Below are 24,534 nucleotides of genomic sequence, written 5' to 3'. Positions count from 1 at the left end.
GTCTAATTTTGTTTCCTTTCTATCCTCCCCTTTCCAATATTCATTTTACCTCTGCTCAATAGTTCTACAAACATTTACTTAACACCTATATTCAGGCCCTCTCCTAGGCATTGGGGATGGAGTGATGGATATGACAAATACAGACCTGTCCCTACCCAGAGGACTTATATTCATCTTGAACACTCACCAAAAGAGGGGAGAGGCACAAAATGGTGTGTGGGTTAAGAATTTGGGAAGACACTCAATTACACAAATAATCCATTATTTACAAATGTGATAAATGTTATAAACCTGACTTGATCTGGAGTATTCAAAAAGTCATCCCTGAGGGAGCAATAATTAAACTGGGACTTAAAGGATGGATAGATGAGAGCCAAACGCAGAAATGGAAACTAGGGATTCTGTGGGCAAAAGCAGCAGTAAGGATGAAGAACCTAAGGTGAAAGTGAGCTTGAAGTGTTTAGGGATGGAAAGAAATCAATTTGAGAAAATATGTAGGAATAGGACTAGATACGACTTGGCATATAGAACACTCTATATTCTGTCCATATGAGAGCTACAGAATACTATAGAGTGGCAAGAGGGCTGAAGGAGAAGAGCAGAGGGCAGCAGAAGAGAATGACAAGGAGAAGCCGGGGAGGTAAGAGGGAAAATGGAACTGAGGTGTCTTGGGAGAGTCTTTCTAGAGAAGGCATGTTCCGGGACCTCCCCTCTCTCAGACAGTGCCATGATCATACATCTCTTCACTGATGACTAGCACATTTACAGCTTCAGTCCTAACCTTCCCTCCAACCACTTACTATATCTTCACCTAAATGAAGCTATCTCAAAATAAAATGGCAAACTAGAACTTCTGATTTCATCTTTCAAACTCAGACCTGCCTTTTCTTATTTTTTTCTTAAAGGAATCACTATCCACCTTGTTTCTCTAACCAAAAAACTAGACATCATCCTCAACTTCTCTCATTCCCACAGCCTCACATCGTCACATTCAATCCATCAGCAAATCAATTCTACCTACAAAACATCCAAAATCAGGCCATCTCACTGCTACCACCTCTGGCCAGAATATCTCCTGCACCAGCCTCCTACCTGGTCTCTTTGCTTCCTCTGTACTTGGCCCCCATCCCTCATTCTGCTGTCCCTAAAGCAAACTAGAGTGTTTTTGCTTAAACTTTGTAATGATTTTTCATAGTACTTGGAATAAAATGGAAAATTTTGTACCTTGCTCTGCAAGATCTACTTCTCTCTTTCACCAGGCTCCAGATCTGCTTGCCTTTTTCCTGTTACTTACACACCCAAGGCATAACGCTTTTATTTTTCTCATTAGCTCCTGCTTTTACCTACAACAATCTTTCTTCCAAGATCTTTGCATTACTGATCCCTTCTTGTCATTCCAATTCCAAGACTCGATGTTACCTCCTTGGAAAAGCTTTCTACAATTAGCCAATCTAAGGTAGCCTCTCATTCTCTACCATACTTCCTTGTTTGATTTTAATATAACACTTGTTTTTGGATATTTTCTGGTTTATTTACATATATCTGTTTACTATCAAACTTTTCTGCCAAAAATTTAAGCTTTAAGAGAGGACAAGCCTTGCTCACCAGGGACACTGAAGCATCCTCAGAGCCTGAGGCTAAATAAAGGTTTCTTGAATAAACAAATGCTGCTAAAAGAATCAGTAAAATAAAGATTGAAAAATATCACTAGATATAGTGGACATAGAAGCCATTGCTGATTCTAGTAAAAGTAAGATTGAAGTTATTAGATGTGAAAAAATGAAAAGCAACCTAGACAATGCTTTCAAGAAATCTGGCTGTGACTGGGAGGAGTGAGATGGGGTAGTTACCTACAGAGAAGAAAGGGAGAAGGATTGATATAGAGACGTGAGAAACTGAGGGGAAGCCTTTTTAGTTGTTGTCTTCACATAAAAAAGACTAGAGCATATTTACATGGTGTTGGGGAAAATCTGAAAATGTTGGAAAGAGAAGAAATTAAAAATTTCTCCTATCATGTGACAAATAAATAAAACTAGATCGATAACACGCTCTCAAATCATTGGACCTGTTGTCAGACTATGAAGACTGTTAGGAGCTTCCAAAAAGAAAACAATAACCAAACTCCTCATTTCTATGTGATTTTGCATACTTTAAAAAACTTTTGGTTTAAGGCCTTTGGTGTAAGTCACCCGTATTCAAGATCAGGAGGGTTTAGCACCTTTGCAGGAATAACATGCTCATTGTTAGGACTAATGTGAAATTAAAGAATTGAATTGTGAAACGTCTTAGCCAGAATAGATACTGCTCCTCAATTAAGGACTGAAACTTACTATGGGGACCTTAGATAAACTGGAGGCATTTTATTAAAAGTCCTATAATTTGCCTCTTATACCATGTTCTGCATTTCAAAACTCAACTCTGGACTTAAAATACTAGTTCTTATTTAAAAAATGGCATCATACTCTTTATAGGCATATTCTATTAGTCATGTGAAAGTACCCATAGTGGAAATTCACTTGCTGAATGAAAACTGTATTAGTAAACAAACAAACTGAAGAAAATGAAGAAAAATGAAGAAAAATGAAGAAAAATCAGTCAACAACCATTTATTAAGCAACTACTAAATGCAAACTCTGCCAAGAGCTCTGGGGAATGTCAAAGAAATAGAAGACACACTTCCTGGCTTGCAAGCATTTATAATCTAGCTTTCACTTGAGTTAAGTCCTAAGAAATATACTGATAAATACAAACTTATAAGACATCTTACCAAAAGTGCTCAATAAATAATTAGGGTTTTCAGAAGGCAGGGTGAGGCCTGACTGGTCAGATAAATATAGTCAATAGAGAAATAATGTTTATTTTGTAAGTTAGTAGACTGTTAATAAACTCACCTGCTGAATATCCAGGCTGGTAATATCCATATGTACAATAAGGGCTTCTACATTTTCCATTAACTTCTTATCTTGGAAATGAACGATCAAGTCTTTCATTACCTGGGGTGTGATACCCATCAATTTATCACTTAAAATATATGGCTCAAGGCACTCCAAAAACACTCCTTTGGCCACTGAATTCTCACTTAATTTGTCATACATCTGGCTAAATAAGAGATCCCTATAACAGAATGGGAAAGAATACTTTTAGAAACATTTCAAATATGCATTAAATTTAGTCTGATAAGTATATCCTTCATCCTTTCCCTATTTTAACTTACTCATGAGTTTATTAAAAACCGTAACAATATTTACATAGAGCTTTATATTACAAAAACCTTTTACATACACCATTTCAATTAATCTTACCAATACTTCTTTTACAAACAAGAAAAGTTGAATAAGCTAAATTGCTTGTTAAAAGTCACATTGATAACAAGTAAGAGTCAGAATTTGAACCCAGCCTTCTGGCTTAAATCCTGTGCTCAGTCTATTAGGACATACTGTTTCTTAAAGATAGCACTTACATGGCAAGTAACAGGGTGGACATAACGAAGTAGAAAAAAAAATCAAAAAGGACTACTCATGATTTATTCTTTCCTTCTTCCTGGTATCTAAATATTCCTAGTTGACCTGCAGAGCCAATATGCTTCTTTATCTAACTGTAAAGCCTTTGCTTCATAAAAGGTTTGGGTAGTGATTATTGATGGGAGAAGGTGAAAAATGTTTAATATTTAAAATATATACCTAGAAACAATTTTATTACAGAAACAAAATTTTTTGAAATTACTCTAAATGTCAATACTCTCAACAATGTTTTATTTATTTCATATTACTTCTGTAAATAGTCCATAAATAATTTGAGTTATACCGGCACAGATACAATTTTGAATTCTACTTTCATGCAACATTATATGATAAGCATTATTCAAAGTTGCTACATATTCTTTAAAATTACCATTTTGTCTAACTTACAATGCTTCAATATGCTGAAAATAGTTACTTAACTATTCCTGTATAGTGTTGGATATATCACATATTTCCACACTGAGTGATGCCACAATGAACATCTATATATACATCCTTTCCCATTTTAGGGGCTTAATGCTTAAGTCATTCAACTTTTAGAACTTCATTGTAAGTGAAAAGATACAAAAAATTTTCTAGCACTTGAAATATGTTAGGAAATTATCTTCAAAAAGCATCACAGCACCAATTTACATTGTCACTAGCAATGTATAATCATACCAGTTTCATCAGATAATTATGAGTTTGTTTGTCTCCCCCAATAACTTAATAAGTGCAAATTAGACATCATTGTTTTCAATTCTTTGATGACTGGCAAAATTGAATATTTTCCATGTTTCCATTTATAAACTGTATCACCTTGTATCATTTACTTATTTGTTCATTCCATTTTTTTTTTTTTTTTGAGACAGAGTCTTGCTGAGTTGCCCAGGATAGAGTGAGTGCCGTGGCGTCAGCCTAGCTCACAGCAACCTCAAACTCCTGGGCTTAAGCGATGTTACTGCCTCAGCCTCCCCAGTAGCTGGGACTACAGGCATGCGCCACCATGCCTGGCTAATTTTTTTCTGTATATATATTTTAGTTGGCCAGATAATTTCTTTCTATTTTTTAGTAGAGACAGGGTCTCGCTCTTGCTGAGGCTGGTCTCAAACTCCTGACCTTGAGCAATCCACCCGCCTCGGCCTCCCAGAGTGCTAGGATTACAGGCGTGAGCCACCGTGCCTGGCCTTTCATTCCATTTTTTTGAATACAAAAACTGTGCTAATTTTATTTGCCCGCTAGAATTATTTATTTTTTTCCTAAATGTATCATGTCTTTATAGTATATCATGTCAATTATGGAAAGTAGATGGTATGGTCTTTCACAACAAGTGCCAGAAAAGGTCAAGGAAGCTCTTAAAAGGAGTGGGAGGGGGGTTTTGCCTCATCTGAAGTCCTGGAAGCGGGCAGGTGGAAAACAGACTGGCTACAACCGCACTAGAACCACGTGCCACCTTTCAATAAACAACATTTGCAATGTCCTGGGGAAAATCCATATCCATTTTTTTCCTCAAATGCACAAATGTAATTTTGTATCATTTTCCCCTCCATATTTATCAGAACATTTTTCATGTGAATTTTATTTTAATCAATAGTACCTCATATTTTTGTGATTACTAATTACTAGCCAAGCAAAAGAAACTAAGATTAATGAAGTTTTAACATAAGAAAGAAAAAGTAACAAAATAACTAATGAATTCAAAGAAAATGTATTTGCTAGCCCTTGCACTCTGTAATGTGTTGTTAAAAATAAAATGCTAAGGAAGATAATTACATATTTTAGCTCAGTACAGAAAGCCGTGGTGAGGAGAATTAAAGAGAGCTAAAAATTCAGTAAACAGAGCATAAAAGTTGACAAACAAGGCACTCTAGTGACAAAGATGGCATGTAATGTTGGTAAGATTCTTGGCAAAACTACACGTTTCTTTCTGACTGAATCAGAAGCTATAACAAAGAAGCAAGAAAAATAAGTATCAGTAACTCACTCCTACTTGCATTTCTACCATAAAATAAACAAAACAAAATTCCAAGACATGGTCTCATCATTCTGGGAGAATATTTATTAGAGCATCAAGAGAGGAGGAGAAAGAAAAGTATACAAAAAAAAGTTTAGCTTTCATGTTTATTTCTATATTTAGGTACTATTCTCCAGCATGCTGACTTGTTTCCTACAAGGGCTGACTTCAGAATTGCCGTTTACCATTTCAAGCTCAGCCTCCCTATGGCTGGCATAACAGAAAATCCATCATGAATAATGGAAGGCCAAAGAGATTTTTCTATAAACTTCCTTCATATTAATACCAATATTAAAGATATTTTTGGACTTTATCATTTATAACTTCAAATATAGACAAATGGTTAACTTCACTTTGTACATTATCAATTTTATAATTTTTTTTAAATATGGAGAACTGTTCTGATGATAAAATAATTATAAATTCAGAACTGTCTGAAGGGGGCAAGGGCATCAATCCTAACACTTGCCAATCTACGCTAAACACATAACCAGAATCAAATAAATAAATTCCCACTGAATATAAGTTCTGTTACTTAGTACTTAGTTACTAGTTCTGTTTACTTGGGGTTCAAATTTATTCCAATGTTTTAGCTATAGTGTTATGGAATTATCTAGTGAAAATAATAATACCTCCCTCGTTGCTATAAAAATTAGATAAGTTGCTATAAAATTAGATCAATTAATGTAAAGGGCTTAGAACAATACCTGGCTATTAGTGTGAAAAAATGTAATTAGCACAAGTGAGTTAATTTATACAACTAACTATTTAAACTAAAAAAGCCTATTTAAGAGTTTATTTATACTGACTTCCTTTAAACAAAAAGGCTCCAGAAAACCAATACTGCATAAGCACAATGAATCTAGGTTTTGGGGTGGTATGAAATACTGTGCTTTAGTGATGGTTCATAAAAGAGTATATATGGAAAAAAAAAAAAAAGAGTACATAAATATTGCATGAATCATACACCTTTTACTTCCAGGACCTCTAAGCAGTATTGCTGTTTTGTTGGTTATGTTCTTCACCTCCATTATATTGCCACACAAATACACAGATGATACACTCATAGCATCTGTTTTAGAAAAGTTAATTTTATTAGGCGAATGGACTGAAAACTGTTAAAAAATCAAATTTATATAATTTCTTAAAAAACCTATCCAGTCAAATTCACAGAATTGATAGCAGTGAATTACACATAAACAAGAGGCTACCTGGGTTCAAAATAATTGAATCTGACAGGCAATGCATACTTACTTTCGTTGCAGCAGAAGGCAGTAATCAACTATGACAGGCACCATGTCCTGTAAAGGAACCATAAAGAAAGCATCAGCCCCACACCCCTGTTCAATGGCCTATTGATAATGAAAGACGTCTGCTTAAGATGCTGTTAGATTGCTGGGAGGATATAACTTTGTACCATGTTTTTGGGACTCTGTGACCAAAGTCTTAAAAATATGATAACACTTTGACCCAGTAATTCTGTTTCTGGAAACTTATCCTAAATACATTTAAGAAAAAAAAATTTTTTTAATGCATTAGGACATTCACTGCAGCTTCATAACAGAAGAAGCAAGAAAAGGAAGGGAACAGGAAGTGGGAAAGGGAAAAGAAGAAATTTTAATTAAATTGAATATACTACATGGGAAAATTGTTAAGTAAATTTAGCTATTTAAATAAAATATTATGTGTACAGTACAAGTTTATAAAGAGTTTACAATAACATTAAAACAAATACTAGGTGAAAATATGTATTTATCTCTCAGATTTGTAAATAAAACTTGCAAAGAAAAAAAATACATCAAATTGATAATAGGATATAGTTGGTCCTGTTGGTGGCTCAGGTGATTAAGGCTATACATATTTTGCCACAATCCTCCAAACCAGCTATTTTAATTAAGGTTGATTTAATTTCTCAGTTTCATAATATTTTGAATGCTTTAAATTCATTATGAATGGACTCATATCAAGTAAATGGCAACCCATAATTTTGGCCCTTTTCAAAGGAAAGAGTTTGAGGGAGAAACAGTAGCTTTATTATGACTTAAAATTGTCAAGTAACCAAGCATCAGATTTCAGCAGTACTCTCATTTTCTGCTGGCTCCAGGGAAATGGTTTCCTTTTTTAAATCCTAGAAAGGTTAGGTTCTAGGCAGAAAAAAATTCCATCAGGTGGGAGGAAGCTCTATGTGAAAAAGAGCACTACATGCTAACACCTGCCTGATAAAAAGGTCAAAACTAAGAAACCCTTAATATGTGAGAGAGAGGTATCTGAAGAAGGACCTACAATCCTGAAAGGATTATAGGGCTACCCTTGACCTGTCTGCTTCCTTAAGTCATAAATATTCCTCATGACTAGATTTATAATCTTACTTAGATTCTTTAAAAATAGGAACTAAAATCACAGATTTGAAAAGTGTTAGAGCTATATCAAATCTGAAACCTGAATGAGAATAAGTGGGCTGGATAAAGGGAGAGTGGGAACCTCCCTAGAAATGCTGGAGAAAATTTAATAAACATCCTTTAAAACATACAGCTGAGCTCCCAAGAAAGTAAGGGCAATACCCAGGGTCTAACAGTGAATAGGACTGAAAACCAAAGGAATAAGCTCCACACTGTCATGTGTCACTGTCACTGATACTAACTTACAGGTTTGTTGGTCACAGAAGTGCTTGAGTTTCAATGCCAGAAAGCAGCTAAAGCCTTAGACCCCTGGAACACAGGGAACTGAAGAGGAGGACCTGCCTAAAACCAAGATTCTTGAAAAGTTGCATCCTCGGTGAGAGGAAATCAGGAAAAAAATCTGTCTGTTGGCATAGGAACATAACAAGGAAGGTTTTCTGTCTCAGTCTGGACTCAGTGGGGGTAAATCTGTACTCTCCAAGAATCTGTAATCAAGACCCTGTCCACAGGTGGACTTGCGATTTGAATTCATGGTATCTTCTCAGTATGGGAAAAATCAAACTAAGAAGTTAACCTAAAAAGTGATCCTGAAACAGGATACTCCTGGTGTACTTGAAAGAAATGAACTCAAACACTCTCCAGCAATAGTCCTAAACATAGGCAAAATAAGTACTACTGACACAGCCCCACTGAAGATGTGCTCAAAATAAAAAATTTGAAAGTACCTCATAAAATAATGCACCATGAATGAATGTCAATAGTAGTAGATCTCCAAGATCTCAAATAATATAATTATCAGGTAGAAACTATTTTAAAAAGTGTATTTAAAATGATTACAGAAATCAAATAACAAATTAAGTGCCTGGCCTAGTACTAAGTACTATGGACAGAGTATAGGGTTTAATAGAGAGGAAAATTAGTGACATCAGATTCATACATTTAGACAGGTCACTGTGGTGACTGTGGTGGGAGGATCTGAAAAACCAAGACTGAAGATGGCTATCACAGCAATCAAAGAAAGAAATAGGAGACCAAACCAAGGTAGTAATAGTAGGTACAAGAACAGTGGACAGAATTAAGAAATACTGATAAGCAAAACTATAGAGTGTGGTGACAGATTGATCATGGGTTGGAAGGCACTGGGAGGAGTCTGGGACTCCTGGGTTTCTGGTTTGAATGATGGTTAAATAGAGATCACAAAATGAGATAAGGAATGTGGGAGGAGGTGTTAGAAGGAAGAAGTTAAGTGCAATTTGGCATACACTAGATTTGAGGAACATCCTTACTTAGATGTTGAATAAGAAGACATTGGATATAGTAATCTGAAACATCTGGGTTAGAATTACAGATTTCTAAATTATCAGAGGAAAAAATGCCTGTGAATACAACTGTCCAAGGATAACAGAGAGAGATAAAAAGCAGTCAACAATGGACAAAATCCTGAGGAAGACCAATATTTATGAAATGGTCAGAGGATAGAAATAAAATCCAACTCAGAAACAGTCACAGAGGTTTAAAAGTCAGAAGAGTATAACAGTCACAGGTATCTACAGGATACAGAATTCCAAGAAGGAAGAATAGATCATTGCTGTTTAACACAGCACTGATAATGAATAAGATCTGAAATATGTTCATTGCATTCAGAAATTGGTTATTGTTGGTATCTTTAGTAAGAAAGTGTTTCATCTTCCTGATTAGATAGTAAGTGCAGTGATGGGTGAGATTCAGCCTGCAGAGAGTTGAGTGGTAAATGAAGTATTTGGGGTTGGCGGAGGGAAGAAGAAAGAAAGGAAGAGAGGAGCGGGAGAAGAGGGAAGAGGGAAAGGGCATGGGAGAGGGAGAGGAATAGGAAAAAGGAGAGAGAATGGAAGGCAGAGAGACAGAAAACACTAATATATACATAACTGGAATCTCTGAATACGAAAACTGAAACAATGGAACAGAACAAATAGTTCAAGATATAATCAAGGAAGTTTTCCTGAAATAAAAAGGCTTGAATCTAGACATTGAAAGAACATCATATCCCAGGGAAAAACAGCCTAAAATGAGACCCAATGCAGTAAAGTTACTGGATTCCAAAAATAAAGAAACAGCCAGGATAACAGATTAGTCACTTAGAAGAGGGGGAAAAAACAACTGAGGCTAGCCTCAGATTTCCCCACAGTGACACTGAATGCCAGAATAATAGAGTAATATTTTCGAGATCCTTAATGAAAACCAAAATGTTTTTCAATATAAATGTTAGAGACAAACAATTCGAAGACGCAACACCTCAAAGAAGATTGTTCTCATGAACCTTTGTGAAGAAAATGCTTCAGCAACCAAGAAATGACTGGGGAAGCAACAGCAAGAGTAGCGGTGGTGAGCATTCACTGTATTTAACTGCAAAAGTAAGCCTCAAACAACATGGGCATGTGGGTGAGAGAATAGACATCCTCTGACAATGAGGAAAAGATTTATACTGAGACAAACTGGGAGCAGAAGGAGAAAAGAAGGTGACAGCTAGAAAAGATTCCTGGCCTTATCCGTAAGTTGGCAGTCAAAAGACATCTCCTAAAGCTCACAATTAAAATTGGAATTAGAAGCATATTTAACATACTAAGATGATATTGATTAAAATCTAGTGATAGAAGAGAAGGTGAAGGAAAGAAGGAAGAAAAAATATGCTAATTTTATGGCAGCAAGAACTTATTAGTGAAAGGCTGAATACTTTCCTGCTAACACTGGGCCAAGACAAGGCTGTCACTTCCCAAAATCATTTCTAGTCCACATCATACGGGAGATCACACTGCAGCTAGTATTAATAAGGCAAGAAAGAGAAATAAAAGACATCTAATTTAGAAGAGTAGAAGTAAATCTGTCTTTATTCATAGATAACATGATTGTCTATGTAGAAGATCTGCCGGAATATATAAAAAACTACTAGAACTAATCAGGGAGTTTAATGAGATTGCAGGATGGACAACTAATATACTATAATCAATTGTATTCCTATATACCAGAAACAAACAAGCTGAAGTAAAAAAAAAAAAAAATCATTTACAGTAGCATCAAAAAAAAGGAATACTATGCAACAACCAAAAAAAGACATGCTCTATAAACCAATATAAAAAAGCCTCTAAGATATAGTAAGTGGAAAAAATCAGAGTAAAAAATAGCAAATATAGTTTTCTATCATTTGTGTAAAGAGGGAAGAAATATTAATGTGAGAGTGGGTAAATATGTGTAAATCTGAAAATATACTTAAAAACTTAACAACAAGGGTTAAAAGCAAGTAGGAACTAGGCGGGTGGCATTAAGGTGGGAGAGAGACTTCACTTATACATTTTTATACTTTTTGATTTTTGAACTACATGAATATATTACCTCTATAAAAATTAAATTAATTGAATGCTTAAAAAAGAATGAAATCAGGTAATATGACTATGCACAGTCTCAAGTCTATGGAAATATAGCTAGCTAGAACACGTAGGCAAGTAAATCACTGATGAAACTCAACCATATTTATGTAAAGAACCTACTGTGGACCAAGCACATTACTAGGTGTTGATGATACGTATTTACCAAAATAGACATATCTTATAGTATGGTACAAAGACTTTTAAAAAGTAGTAACAATGAAGGATGATAAAGTTAAGAGAGGGAAAATATGCAATGCCAAGGGAACTTGCAGCAAGGAGGGCTAACCTAAGCTTGGCTTCCTGACAAAGTGACATTTAAGTGGACACCTGAAAAATAATCATGATCAGCTAAATTGTGGGGAAGAATGCTCCAGCAAGAGGGGATAATAGCTTTAGGAAAGTCCAGATGTAAGAGATGACGTAGAACTTTGAGGAACCGGGAGGTGTGCCCAGAGGACAGAAAGGGGGGAATGGCAATGGATGAGGAAGGGGCAATGCCAAGGGTTCTGGGCTTCATTCTAACAGTCATGGAAAATCACTGAAGGGGTTTGAAGCAGGGAAGTGAAATAAAAACATAAGAATTATAGCAGGATTACAAGTGGTTCTGCGTTTTTTTCCTTTGTCACTCATATGAATCAAAAATGTAATACAATTACATTAGAATAGATATGTAGACTTTATTTCTTTGCAGATCTCTTCTATTATAGCCACTTGCCAATTCCCATTCTCCTGCAACACTTCTCTGGGCCTAAACTCTCTCACCATCTGAAATTTCAAACTTCTGCTCACCTCCTTCTCTTTCTTTATCCAAGGGACTTAGAAATGCCTTTAAAAGAGGACACACACAGGAGACTTCTACTTCAAGGAAGATAGAACAGACCTATTTTTCCCTATTCCTCCAGCTAGTACAACTAAAAATCCTGTACAATATATATAACACAAACATAAGGAGACTCTGAAAAGTAGAGAGATGAAGTCAGATACGCTAGTGACTTCAGAACCTGAGAAATGACACGGTATTAAGTTCCCTGCATTTTTCTTTCTAACTCATGTGTCCTAGACTTGGAGCTGAAGAAGCCAGCAACCGAAAAGTGCCCATGGGCACAGACAAAAAAAAAAAAAAGGTCCCAACAAAAGCTTACTCTCCAGCCAAAAAACCAGAAAAAGGGAAACCCAGAAAACCAAAAATTCTTTTAGAAATCACTGCTCCACTCCAGCCAAACACCACAGAGAAAACCATGGCCCCATGCCCTCTGTAATGGTTACTTTTATGTGTCAACTTGACTGAGCCAATAGTGGTGTCCAGACCTTTAGTCAAACACTACTCTGGGTGTGTCTGTGTGGGTGTTTTTAGATGAGATTAACTTCTGAATTGGTAGACTGAATAAAGTAGACTGCCCTCCCTAATGTAGGTGGGCCTCATCCAATCAGTTGAAGACCTGAATAGAACAAAAAGGCTGATCCTCCCACAAATACAAGGGAACTTCTCCTGCCTAACTGCTTTGAGCTGGGACACTGGACTCAAAGTGAAACATCAGTTCTTCTTGGGTCTCGAGCTGGCTGGTCTTCAGACTAGGACTTACTCCTTCAGCTCTCCTAGGACTCCAGCTTGCCAACTAGAGAGCTTATGACTTCTCAGCCTGCATAATCACATAAGCTAATTCCTTACAATAAATCTCTTTGTATATGTATATAGAAACATACATACATATATATACATCCTATTGGTTCTATTTCTCTGGAGAAACCTGACTAATACCCCCACTCACACCAGCAAAAACCAAGTGTGGAGCCTAGACTTCTGCTCTCAATAGGACATAGGCAGATGGCTCCAGCTTCCCTCTCTCCACCAGGGTGGTAACAGAAAAGGCTGTAGAAAGCCGGGACTTTCATTCCACCAGCCAGTAACAAACCCTGCCCTCACACCCCTTCACAGCCAGTAAAGACCATGTGGGGAGCCTGGATTTCCACCTGCACTACTCCCCACAGGGGTGATATCAGAAGAGGTCTATGAGAGGTAGTGAAGCCACCCTCATTGTTTCAGTGGAGGTCACATGTGGAGCAGTAATGAGGCATCCTAATCCTACTAGCCAGTGAGGTATCAGTTGAGGTCCAATAAGAAGGAGGGACTCTTATCCTTGCCCAGCAATGGAGAGGAACACCTCCTACTGGGTATCCCATGGAGGCCCAATGGGGAAACTGGACTTTTACCCCCACCTGGTAGTAAAAAGATTGTACCCTTCCCTTGTCCTGCCAGAGCGGTATTAGAAGAAACCAGCTAAAACAGAGAGTTTAAATAAGATCTGGAATCTTACAACATAACACACACAATGTCCAGATTTTAATCAAAAATCACTTGTCATACCAAGAACCAGGAAGATCTCAAACTCAATTAAAAAAATGACAATTAATAGATGCCAACATTGAGATGACAAAGATGTTAGAATGATCTGATAAAGATTTTTAAAGCAGCCATAATAAAAGCTGCTTCAATGAGCTATTATGAGCATCCCTGAGACAACTGAAAATATAACTGAAAATATAGAAAGTTTCATCAAAGAAATAGAAGATATAAAGAACCAAATGGAAATTTTGGAACTGCAAAATACAATAACTGAAATAAAATAACAAAGGATGAGCTCAACAGCCAAATAAAGGGTGGCAAGGAAGGAATCAATGAGCTGGAAGAAAGAATAATAGAAATTCCCACTCTGAACAAAAGAGAGAAACAGACTAAAAAAAAAAAAATGAACAGAGACTCAAGGACCTGTGAGACTATAACAAAAGATCTAACTTTCATGTCATTAGAGTCTTGAAAGGAGAGAAGAAAGAGGGCAGGACTGAAAAAGTTTTCCAAGAAATAATGGCTGAAAATGTCCCAAGTTTGGCAACAACAGAATAAACCTAAAGAAATCCACACCAAAATCCATCACTTTCAAACTTCTGAAAACTAAAGATTTTTTTTTTAATCTTGACAGTAGAATAAGGGAGAGAACAGCTTAGCTATAGAGAAAAACAATTTGAATGACTGGATTTCTCATTAGAAACCATGGAGCCTAGAGGAAGTGGCATAGTATTTAAGTGCTGAAAGAAAACAACTGTCAACCAGAATCCTAAATATAGCACAATATCCTTAAGGAATGAAGGAGAAATCAAGACATTTGCAGATGAAGAGACTTTGCTGCCAGCAAAACTACCCTAAAAGAATGGCTAATCAAAGTTCTCTAAAAAGAAAGGAAACAATAAAAAAGAACCTTGGAACATGAAGAGGGAAGAAAGAGCATGGAAAGCAAAAATGCAAGTAAATACAATAGACATTCTTTCTTCTCTTGAGTTTTCTAACTTATGTTTGATGGTTGAAGCAAAAATTATTAACACTGTGTGATGTGGTTCTAAATGTATGTAGAGAAAATATTTAAGACAACATATTATGAACAGGGAAGGGTAAAGGAATATAAAGGGAGGTAAGGTTTCTACACAACTCTGGAAAAATGAACACAACAGTAAACTGTAATAAGTGCTGTATATATAACGGAATACCTAGTTAAAAAGCTATACAAAGACATTTATTTAAATACAAATCAAAATGAAATTCTAAAAGTTTTTCAAGTAATCCACCAGAAAGAAAAAGAAAACAAATGAGATAACAAAGAAAACAAATGACATTCAAATGATTTAAGCCCAACATATTCATAATTACATTAAATGTAAATGGTCTAGATATGAAAATTAAAAGATATAGGTTGGCAATATGGATTAAAGAAGTCTAAAAGAAACTCATTTCAAATATAATTATGTGCTACATAGCAACGCTTTGGTCAACAACGGACTACATACACAACAGTGGTTATACTGTAAGCTAAGACTAATTTATTATTGAAGAAAAAAAAATTTTCTGTAAGTTTAATGTAGCCTAAGTGCACAGTGTTTATAAAGTCTACAGTAGTGTCCGTCATGTCCCAGCCTTCGCATTCACTCACCACTCACTCACTGATTCACCCAGAGCAACTTCCAGTCCTGCGAGCTTCATTCATGGTAAGTGTCCTATAAGGTGTACCATTTTTTATCTTTTATGATATATTTTTACTGTACCTTTTCTATGTTTAGGTATACAATACTTACCATTGTGTTATAATTGCCTACAATATTCAGTACAGTAAGTACATGCTATACAGGTTTGTAGCCTAGGAGCAATAGGCTATATCATATAGCTTAGGTGTGCAGTAGGCTAGACCATCTAGGTGGGTGTACATACATTCCATGATGTCTGCACAATGATGAAATTGCCTAATGATGCATTTCTCAGAACATATCCCTGTCATTAAGCAATGCATGACTGCATAACAATATAGGCAGGTTTAAAGTAAATAGATGAAAAAAATATATCATGTAAACATTAATCAAAAGAAAGGAGTGGCTTTATTAATATGAGATAAAATAGAATCAGAGCAAAGAAAATTGCCTTAGACTGACAGGAACATTAAGGGTCAATCCACCAAGAAAACAATGCAATCTTAAATCTGTATGTACCAAACAACAGACCTGAAAAATACATGAAGCCAAAACTGATAGAACTGAAAGGAGACAGAGATAAATCCACACTTGATAGAACAACTAGACAGAAAATTAGCAAGGATACAGAAGAACTCAACAACCAGCACTATCTAATATTAGATTATCAATATTAGGACACTCTGGACAACAACAGCAGACAGCAAATTCTTTTCAAGTGCCCATAGAACATACACCAAAATAGACCACATCTAGGACCATAAAACAAATCTCAGCAAACTTAAAAGAACGTAAATCATACAAAGTGTGTTCTCTAATCACAATGAAATCAAACTACACATCAATAGGCTAAAGAAAATAATGACATCATATTAATCATGTAGAAAAAGCATCTGACAAAATTCAATACCCATTCATGAAGAATACTCTCAGAAAAACAGAAATAGAGGGGAACTTTCTTAACTTTATAAAGAGTAGCTACAAAAAACCTATAGCTAATATTATACTTCATGATGAAAGATTAAATGCTTTTACCCTAAGACTGTGAACAAAGCTAAAATGTCTGCTCTCACTGCTCTTCAGCACAATGCTGGAAGTTTTAGCCAGTGCAGAGGGCAAGAAAAGGAATGAAAAGGACACACAGATCAAGAAGGAAAAAATAAAGCTGTCCTTATTTGCAGATGTCATGATTGTCCAAATAGAATATTCCAAGAAACTTACAGAATACCTCCTGGAACTGAGTTCAACAAGATTACAGGATACAAAATAAATATACAAATATCAATTATATTCCTATATGCTATTAATGAACATATGGATACCAAAATTTAAAATTCAATATCATTTATAACTGCTAAAACAAAAGGAAAAAATACTAGGTGTAAATCTAATATATAGGACTTAGATACTAAAACCTACAAAAATGCTGACAAAAGAAATAAAAGACTAGAAGACTCAGCATAATAAAGATGTCAGTTCTCCCCAAATTGATATGCAAGTTTAATGTAATTCTATCAAAATTCCCACAAGATCTTTTTTGTAGACATAGACAAGATTATTGTAAAATTTATACATAGAATAGTTGAAACAATTTTCTTGAAGAAAAATAAAGTAGAAGGAATCAGTTGACCCAATTTCAAGACTTACACAGCTATAGTAATCAAGACTGTAGTACTGCAAGTGAGACAGACACACAGATTAATGGAATAGAAACACAACCCAGAAATAGACCCAGACATATAAGCCCAACTAATTTTGACAAAGGTGCTAAAGCAATTCAATAAAAAAAAGAAAGCCTTTACAATAAATGATGCTGGATAAACTAGACATCCATATGCAAAAAGAAAAAAAGAACTCTGATCTAAGTCTCATACCTTATGTAAAAATTAACTCAAAATAGATCACAGATTTAAATTTAACACATAAAACTATAAAATTTCTAGGAAAAAATAGGAGAAAATCTTTAGTCTTCAGGATCTTAGGTTAGGCAAAGAGTTCTTGCAACTTCATTTCAAAAACACAGTCTGTAAAAGGAAAAGTTGATAAACTGGACTTTATCAAAATTAAAAACTTTGCTCTACAAAATACCCTGTTAAGAGGATAAAAGGAAGCTACACACTGGGAGAACCACCTATCCAATAAAGGACTAGTATCTAGAATATATTAAAACTCTCAGAATTCAACAGTAAAATAAGAACCAATCCAATTAGAACACAGGTAAAACACACATACAGATATTTCACAGAAGATGATATATAGGTGGCAAATAAGCACATGAAAGCATGTTTGACATCATTAGTCATTAGGGAAATACAAATATTATTTGAGATATCATTGTACACCTATCAGAATAGCTAAAATAAAACAGTGACTTTACCAAATGTTGGATGTGGACTAACTGGATCATTCACACATTGCTGGTAGGAATGCAAAATGGTATAATCACCCTGGAAAACAGTTTGGCAATTTATTAAAAGATTAAACGTATTACTATCATATGATCCAGCAACTGCATACCTGGGCATTTCTCTTAGAGAAATGAAGACATTTTCACACATAAACCTATACAGAAATGTTCATAGCAACTTGACTTTTAATAGTCTCAAACTAGAAACAACCCATATGTTCTTCAATGGGTAAATGGTTTATCAAATTGTAGCTCATCCATACTATGGAATGAACTATTCAGCAATAAAAAGCAACAAACTACTGATACATGCAACAACCTGGATGAATCACCAAAGAATTAGGCTGGATTAAAAAATTAAGTCAATCTCAAAATGTTACATACTATATGATTCCATTTATATGGCATTCTTGAAATAACAAAATTACAAGATGGGTGCCAGAGGTTAAGGAGGGGGGGGGGTGCAGGAGGGAAGTGGGTGTGGCTATAAAAGGGCAAATGAGGGACCCATATGGTGATGGAAATGTTCTGTATCTTTACCTTATCAACATCAATATTCTGGTTATATAACTGTACTATTGTTCTCATTGGGGAAAACTGGGTTAAGGGTATGGGGTCTCTTTGTATTATTTCTTACAACTGAATGTGAATCTGCAAATATATAAAAATTTAAAATTTAATTAACAGATAAAGAGGATACACATAATCCTCATGCCTGCTCCTGTTTCTCACTCACTTAATTAGGGCTAAATCATCCAAATTAATGCTTTTCATCTGGCTTCTTCAAGAAACCAGGTCTTTATCAATTTTGAACATTTAAAATCACAGGCAAAATCAAAGTTTAGTTAAAGCTAAATGTATTTCCATATTTTAAGCCTTCCTTTCTAGAATCTGATTATGGAGAGACAAACTAGATTGTCCAGTGGGTAATCCCTGGTGGCAATCTCTTGGATGCCTGAAAATGAGCTGGACGGGACTAGTAGCTCTCTATCTCCCCTGTGACAAGGGCTAGGCACAGACTCAATTTCCCACAGAATCTCCACAGAGTTGCCTAGCTGATATTTCCAGGATAAATATACAACCACCCTGAGCAGCTGGTGCCTAAACTCAGATGACCTCTCTCCAAACTCATTTGGAAGGCTGCTCTCATGAGAACCCCCAAAATGAGGAGAATAGGAAAGAACAGGTCCTTCTCTTGAAGTGAAGGCCTCAGTCCACACAGCCAGACCTGGTCTACAAATGCCTCTCTATGGAAGCTGAGAGATCAAGGGCTTTTGACGTAGACATCATAATACCTGCTTTCAGACTATTCCACTCAGTCTCAACAGTATGCAAAGCTGAAATTTTGGTCTCCAAAATTTTAAAAAAGGAGGGGGAGCATAAATATTTCTCTTATCTCTTCTTCAATGCATAGCCCTAATTTTGGTCAAGAAGATTGCTTCTTGTGTTAGATATTTGTGTATATTTAAGATGTATTAAAGAAGACAATGTGGATATGCAAATAAAAAACTGAGCTGACAGACAGAATACCTAAATTTAAGCCTGTCAATTGTTTGAGTGACTGAGTACATCATTTTATTGCATTGTGACTATCTTGCCATCTGCCAAGTGTAGATATCATCTCTGGCATTCCCTGTTTCATGGGGATGATTTGAAAAGAAATAACAGATGCAGCTTCCTTTGCTTTTTGGAGTAATGGCACTAATTCTCTTAATTTACATTCTATAATCAATCAGGTAATGAAAACTTCATTGTTTGAGAATGATTCAAAATTTTAACATAAAGCCTAAAATGAATGCACATATACACACATACACACATACACACACACCCCAAAATAGATAAACATACACACACACATACACACATGCACGCACATGCATGCACAGATAGATTTTGATGGGCTATCAGAACAAGGTAGCTGGTATTCCCAGGATTAGTACATAAACACCCTGAGTAGCAATATAGATACAAATATCTCTCTGTCTGTATATTTGTGCATGTATTTTTCTTTTTTTTTTCAGGTCTGATGATAAAATAATCTTCTAGGAAAGATCTGACTCCCCAGAACCAGTACTTTAATCAAGACTCAGGGATAGGACAGTGTGCCAGACATCAACACCGTTTTCCTTTCCTCAAATCATCTCAGAGGAAGCATGGATTAGACAAGGAAAGTTCCTTCACTCTGGGTTCAGGTTTTAGTCGTTCACTCCTTGGTATCACCTCTAAAATGCAAAAATATATGCCTACAGCTGCTATAAAAAGGGCCTTGAATGGTTGGATTCTCATGGAAATGTTAAATGAAGCTGGAAGGAGAGCTTAATAACAATTGATGTAAGGCTTCATTAAACCCTTTTTAAAATTACATTATTTTTCAAATCCTTTTGAAAAAGGATTGATTCATATTACAGCATTAAAATGCTTCACATTTATTTATACTTTTACCTTGTTTCACAAATAAATACACATACATGAGCGTAACATAATAAAATAATCCAAAATACTGTTTCTACAGTTAATTGACCAGCTTCTAAGTTTAAAAACCCTGTTAGCAACTCAAATCAATCAATCATTCAAATAACAATAAACCACATATATTTATTGTGATTATACTAAAATTAATTCATTTGTATTTTTACTTTTTTTATAGATTTCAGTATCTTCCTAAAACTCATATACTACTTAGTCTTCTCTGTTTCAAAGTGAGCTATGTGACAACACATTGGTCTCAGATTATCAAAGAATAAACCATGGGACAAAACACAGTATAGGGTTGAGGCTCCTGAGCCAGACAGCCTGGGTGTCTATGGTGATTCTGTTTACTGGTTCAATGATATTAGGCAAGTTATTCAACCTCTCTGTGCGTCTATGAGTAATCTGTAAAATGGGGATAAACAGTAACTACCTCTCAAGTATGTCTTAAAAATTAAATGAGATGGTTTCAGGTAGATAGCACACAATAATATGAGCCAAGATTATGTACATATGTGTTGCAAATACTAAGTTCTACATCTGGTTCTCAGTTCAAATCTCCTAGAATTAGATTAAAACATGCTCCCAAGGCAGGCGAACACTGCATACAACATAAGTTAATATATTTTTAAAACTTCTCTCAACAAATATTTATCATGGGCACTAAACCATATGGTGGTAACAAAAATCAGAGATGTCCCTAAACTTATATAGTCCCTAAACTTAGTCTTGCTGTGGAAGACTGACATTGAATGAGTAATTTCAGTGCATAGTATTTTACAAAGGAATGGATCTGATTTAAGCTGAGGGTCAATTAAGTTGCGACCCGAAAATAAATAGGAGATAGTTGAGCTAAAAAGAAATAAGAATTTTTTATTCAGAGAGAATACCATGGACAAAGGCTCTGAGTAAAGACAGAATGGGGGCTGGGCACAGTGGGAGCACCCTGGGGAGGCTGAAGCAGGAGGATCACTTGAGCTCAGGGGTTTAAGACCAGTCTAAGCAAGAGCCAGACCCCATCTCTACTAAAAACAGAAAAAAAATTAGCCAGCCATAGTGGCATGAGCCTGTAAGTCCCGGCTACTTGGGAGGCTGAAGGAGGGAGGATTGCTTGAGCCCAGGAGCCTGAGGTTGCCGTGAGCTACAATGATGCCATTGCACTCTACCCAGGGAGACAGAGTAAGACTCTGTCTCAAAACAAAAAAAAAAAAAAAAAGAGAGAGAGAGAGAGAAAGAGAGAGAGAGAATGGGGACATTAAGAAACTGAAAAGAACTCTAGTATGGTAGAAATGCAGAGAATTAGGGGCAGTTAGGCAAGGATATATCATGCAGGGCCTTAGAAACTGTTAGGGAACATAGTATTTACTTCTGAAACAATGGGAAGGCCTTAAAATATTTTAAAATCAAGGAAACATCATATCTGGACTTATGCATTTCTCTATGGCTGCTGTGTAGAAAATGGAATGAAGTGCAGTATGATTAGGGAGATCAATTAGAACGCTTCTGTAATATACCATGAGAGAGATGATCGTCGCATGGACTAGAATAGTGACAGAATTGATGGCATGTTGTAAACAGATTAGAGAAATAGTTAGAAGGCAGAATAGACCGGAACTAGTAAAAGACAACAATCACTCAACTTGCGTTAGGTGCATAGTAGATCCACTCACTAACTAACATATGAATCATCAGAAAAGGCTTTGTGAGAAAAAGTTCTTGAGGTTGAGGTACCTACAAAACATTCAAATGGAAATGTAAATGGACAACTTACTATAAGGATCTCAGAACTCAGAAGAGCAATCTAGGCTGGAGACATTGGTTAGAGAGTCATTTGCGTTTATCACCAAGGGAAAGAACACAAAGCAATGATTCTCAAACTTTAATGTGCTTAAGAGTCATCGTGGGGGCCGATTATAAATCCTGGTCAACAATCCCAGATAGATGCAGTAGGGCTGGGAAACGACTCAAGAAAAAGTATTTTTAATAAATATCCTCAAATGATTTTGAAGCAAATGGTAAACAGACTACGTTGAGAAACGATACAAAAATATGTAACGAACTCTAACATTTATTGGTTAAGTAAAAGAGAAGGAAGAAGAATGAACAAAGAAAGCCAATAAACAGCCAGAGAGACAGGGAAAAAATTGGAACTTATGATAACAGAGAAGCCAAAGGGACAGACTGTTTCAAGAAGTCGTTAATGTGTTGAATGCTGCTGAGGACCAGTAAGATGAAGAATAAAAGGGGCCACAGACTTTACAGACATGGAAGAGGTTACAGAGTGAGAGAGAGGTGAGGACATGGAGACAACCCTTACAAGATGTCTGGCTGGCTCTGTGAAGAATGTGCAAACAAGAAGCATAAAGATATCGGGGGTGGCATGGGGCAAACAACGGATTTGTTTGCTGTTTGACTTTGCTTTAGGATGGGAAATAATAGAACATATATAAATGTAGATGAGGGAAAGCCAGAAGAAAAGGCAAGTCTCAAAATGTAAATGACAGAGAATACTTTAATTTCTTTTTATCCTACTATTTATCATATAAATTATAATTATAGATTTAAATCTTCTCTTAGATAAATAAAGCCGTAGCCCACCAAAAACATGACAAGATCCAAAAGTTATTTTCTATAACTAAGACAAGGCAAAATATTGATTGATCTCTGGAGGAAAGCAGAAATACTGAATAGCCTTACATATTCTGTAAGGCTATTTAAAAAGTGAGGCTCCTCATCAAAGGCAGAGATTAAAATTGAGGCAGTGGCTAGGAGTGCCACCTGCTGGTAACATATAAATTCTCAGTATTTTGATTGAGATGAAAATCAGTCTTAACAGGAATTACAACAGGATTAAAGGTTACTATGTTTCTAGGGATAATTTCTTCATACTGATACAGAATCTCAGATCTTCCCATCCAGCAAAGGAAATCTTTTATAAACACTCCTGATCAGTTGGTCATCCTTCCTTTTATTTGAATATATTCAAAAATAAGAGTTGCATAAATCCAAGAGCTGTAACACCATCAGTAGGTCATTTTAAGCAGAAACACACTTTCTCCTAATTTCTACCCACTTACATACTAGCCTCCTCGCTGTAGCAGTACAGTAAATTCCATATGACAGTCCTTCACCATCTATAGGTAGGCGTGTCTCCACTTACCTTCTCCTCAGATTAAACCAATCAGCATTTTTTTTTTTTGAACTGTTGTTTTTAAAACCTTCCACCATCCCAGTTGTGGGATGTGGCTTAGTTTGCCAACAGCCCATAAAATGCCCTATAGGTTTTATTTCCAACAGGTACTGTTACTTTCCTTTATCTGAACCTTAATAAACTACTGGCTCCTACTAAAGTTTGTGGTCAACTAAAATCCTATCCAGCTAGATCCTCCCAATCTAGTATTCACAAAATTTAACTATTTGAATTGAATGAATCTAAGTCTTGATGTTCATCCTTGTTAAATTTCATCTTATGATGATTTTGACTGCACTTTCTTGTCAAGATCATTTTGAACCTTGATTCTTGCTGTTATCTAAATTTGACAAGCCAGTCACTAAATCTTCATCCAAACCAATGATAAAATCTTGGGTATGAAAGAGCCCTAAAATGTAATTAATACTGAGCCATTAAATAATATTCTTTGGGTAGGGATAGTCATCTAGTTGTAAATCCATTTACTATTTACTAATATATTTCAGCCACAAGGATAATGGAAAAGTTAGACAAATGTGCTAATAAAATCAATATGTTGGCCGGGCGTGGTGGCTCACGCCTGTAATCCTAGCACTCTGGGAGGCTGAGGCGGGTGGATCGCTCGAGGTCAGGAGTTCGAGACCAGCCTGAGCAAGAGCGAGACCCCGTCTCTACTAAAAAAATAGAAAGAAATTATATGGACAACTAAAAATCTATATAGAAAAAATTAGCCGGGCATAGTGGCGCATGCCTGTAGTCCCAGCTACTCGGGAGGCTGAGGCAGTAGGATCGCTTAAGCCGAGGAGTCTGAGGTTGCTGTGAGCTAGGCTGATGCCACGGCACTCACTCTAGCCTGGGCAACAAAGCGAGACTCTGTCTCAAAAAAAAAAAAAAAAAAATCAATATGTTATGTCACAGGCATTCCAGGAATATATTATCCTCACATTTCCCTTCAAAAAGGCAATTGTATGAGTTTAACATGGTTGTTTTGAGGTGAACTTATAGAAAATGCTCACAAACCACACTGTGGTTATCAGCAGAGTTAAGTCCACTCTTCTTTTAAAAAAATACACTATAAGAGTCAACCTATATAATTATTTTATGATTATATTTATGATTAAACACTTAAAACAACAGATT

At 35.9% G+C, this 24,534-nt stretch overlaps 1 protein-coding gene across 6 annotated transcripts in view; it reads right to left on the bottom strand.

Annotated features, from left to right (window-relative positions):
• Nucleotides 1–24,534, bottom strand: part of VPS8 (VPS8 subunit of CORVET complex) — a 215,938-nt gene that overhangs the window by 127,817 nt on the left and 63,587 nt on the right. For all 6 annotated transcript variants that reach the window (XM_045539842.1, XM_045539848.1, XM_045539843.1 and 3 more), the window contains 2 exons: nucleotides 6,769–6,815; nucleotides 2,892–3,114 (listed from right to left, as the gene is read on the bottom strand). In XM_045539842.1, coding sequence (XP_045395798.1) covers nucleotides 2,892–3,114; nucleotides 6,769–6,815 — 270 coding nt within the window. The remainder of the gene's footprint in view (nucleotides 1–2,891; nucleotides 3,115–6,768; nucleotides 6,816–24,534) is intronic.

This window comes from Lemur catta, chromosome 1 (assembly GCF_020740605.2).
Source record: "Lemur catta isolate mLemCat1 chromosome 1, mLemCat1.pri, whole genome shotgun sequence".
NCBI classification, from domain to species: Eukaryota; Metazoa; Chordata; class Mammalia; order Primates; family Lemuridae; genus Lemur; species Lemur catta.
The sequence above is the reverse complement of the archived record's forward strand: the minus strand, read 5'-3'. Positions and strand labels throughout refer to the sequence as shown.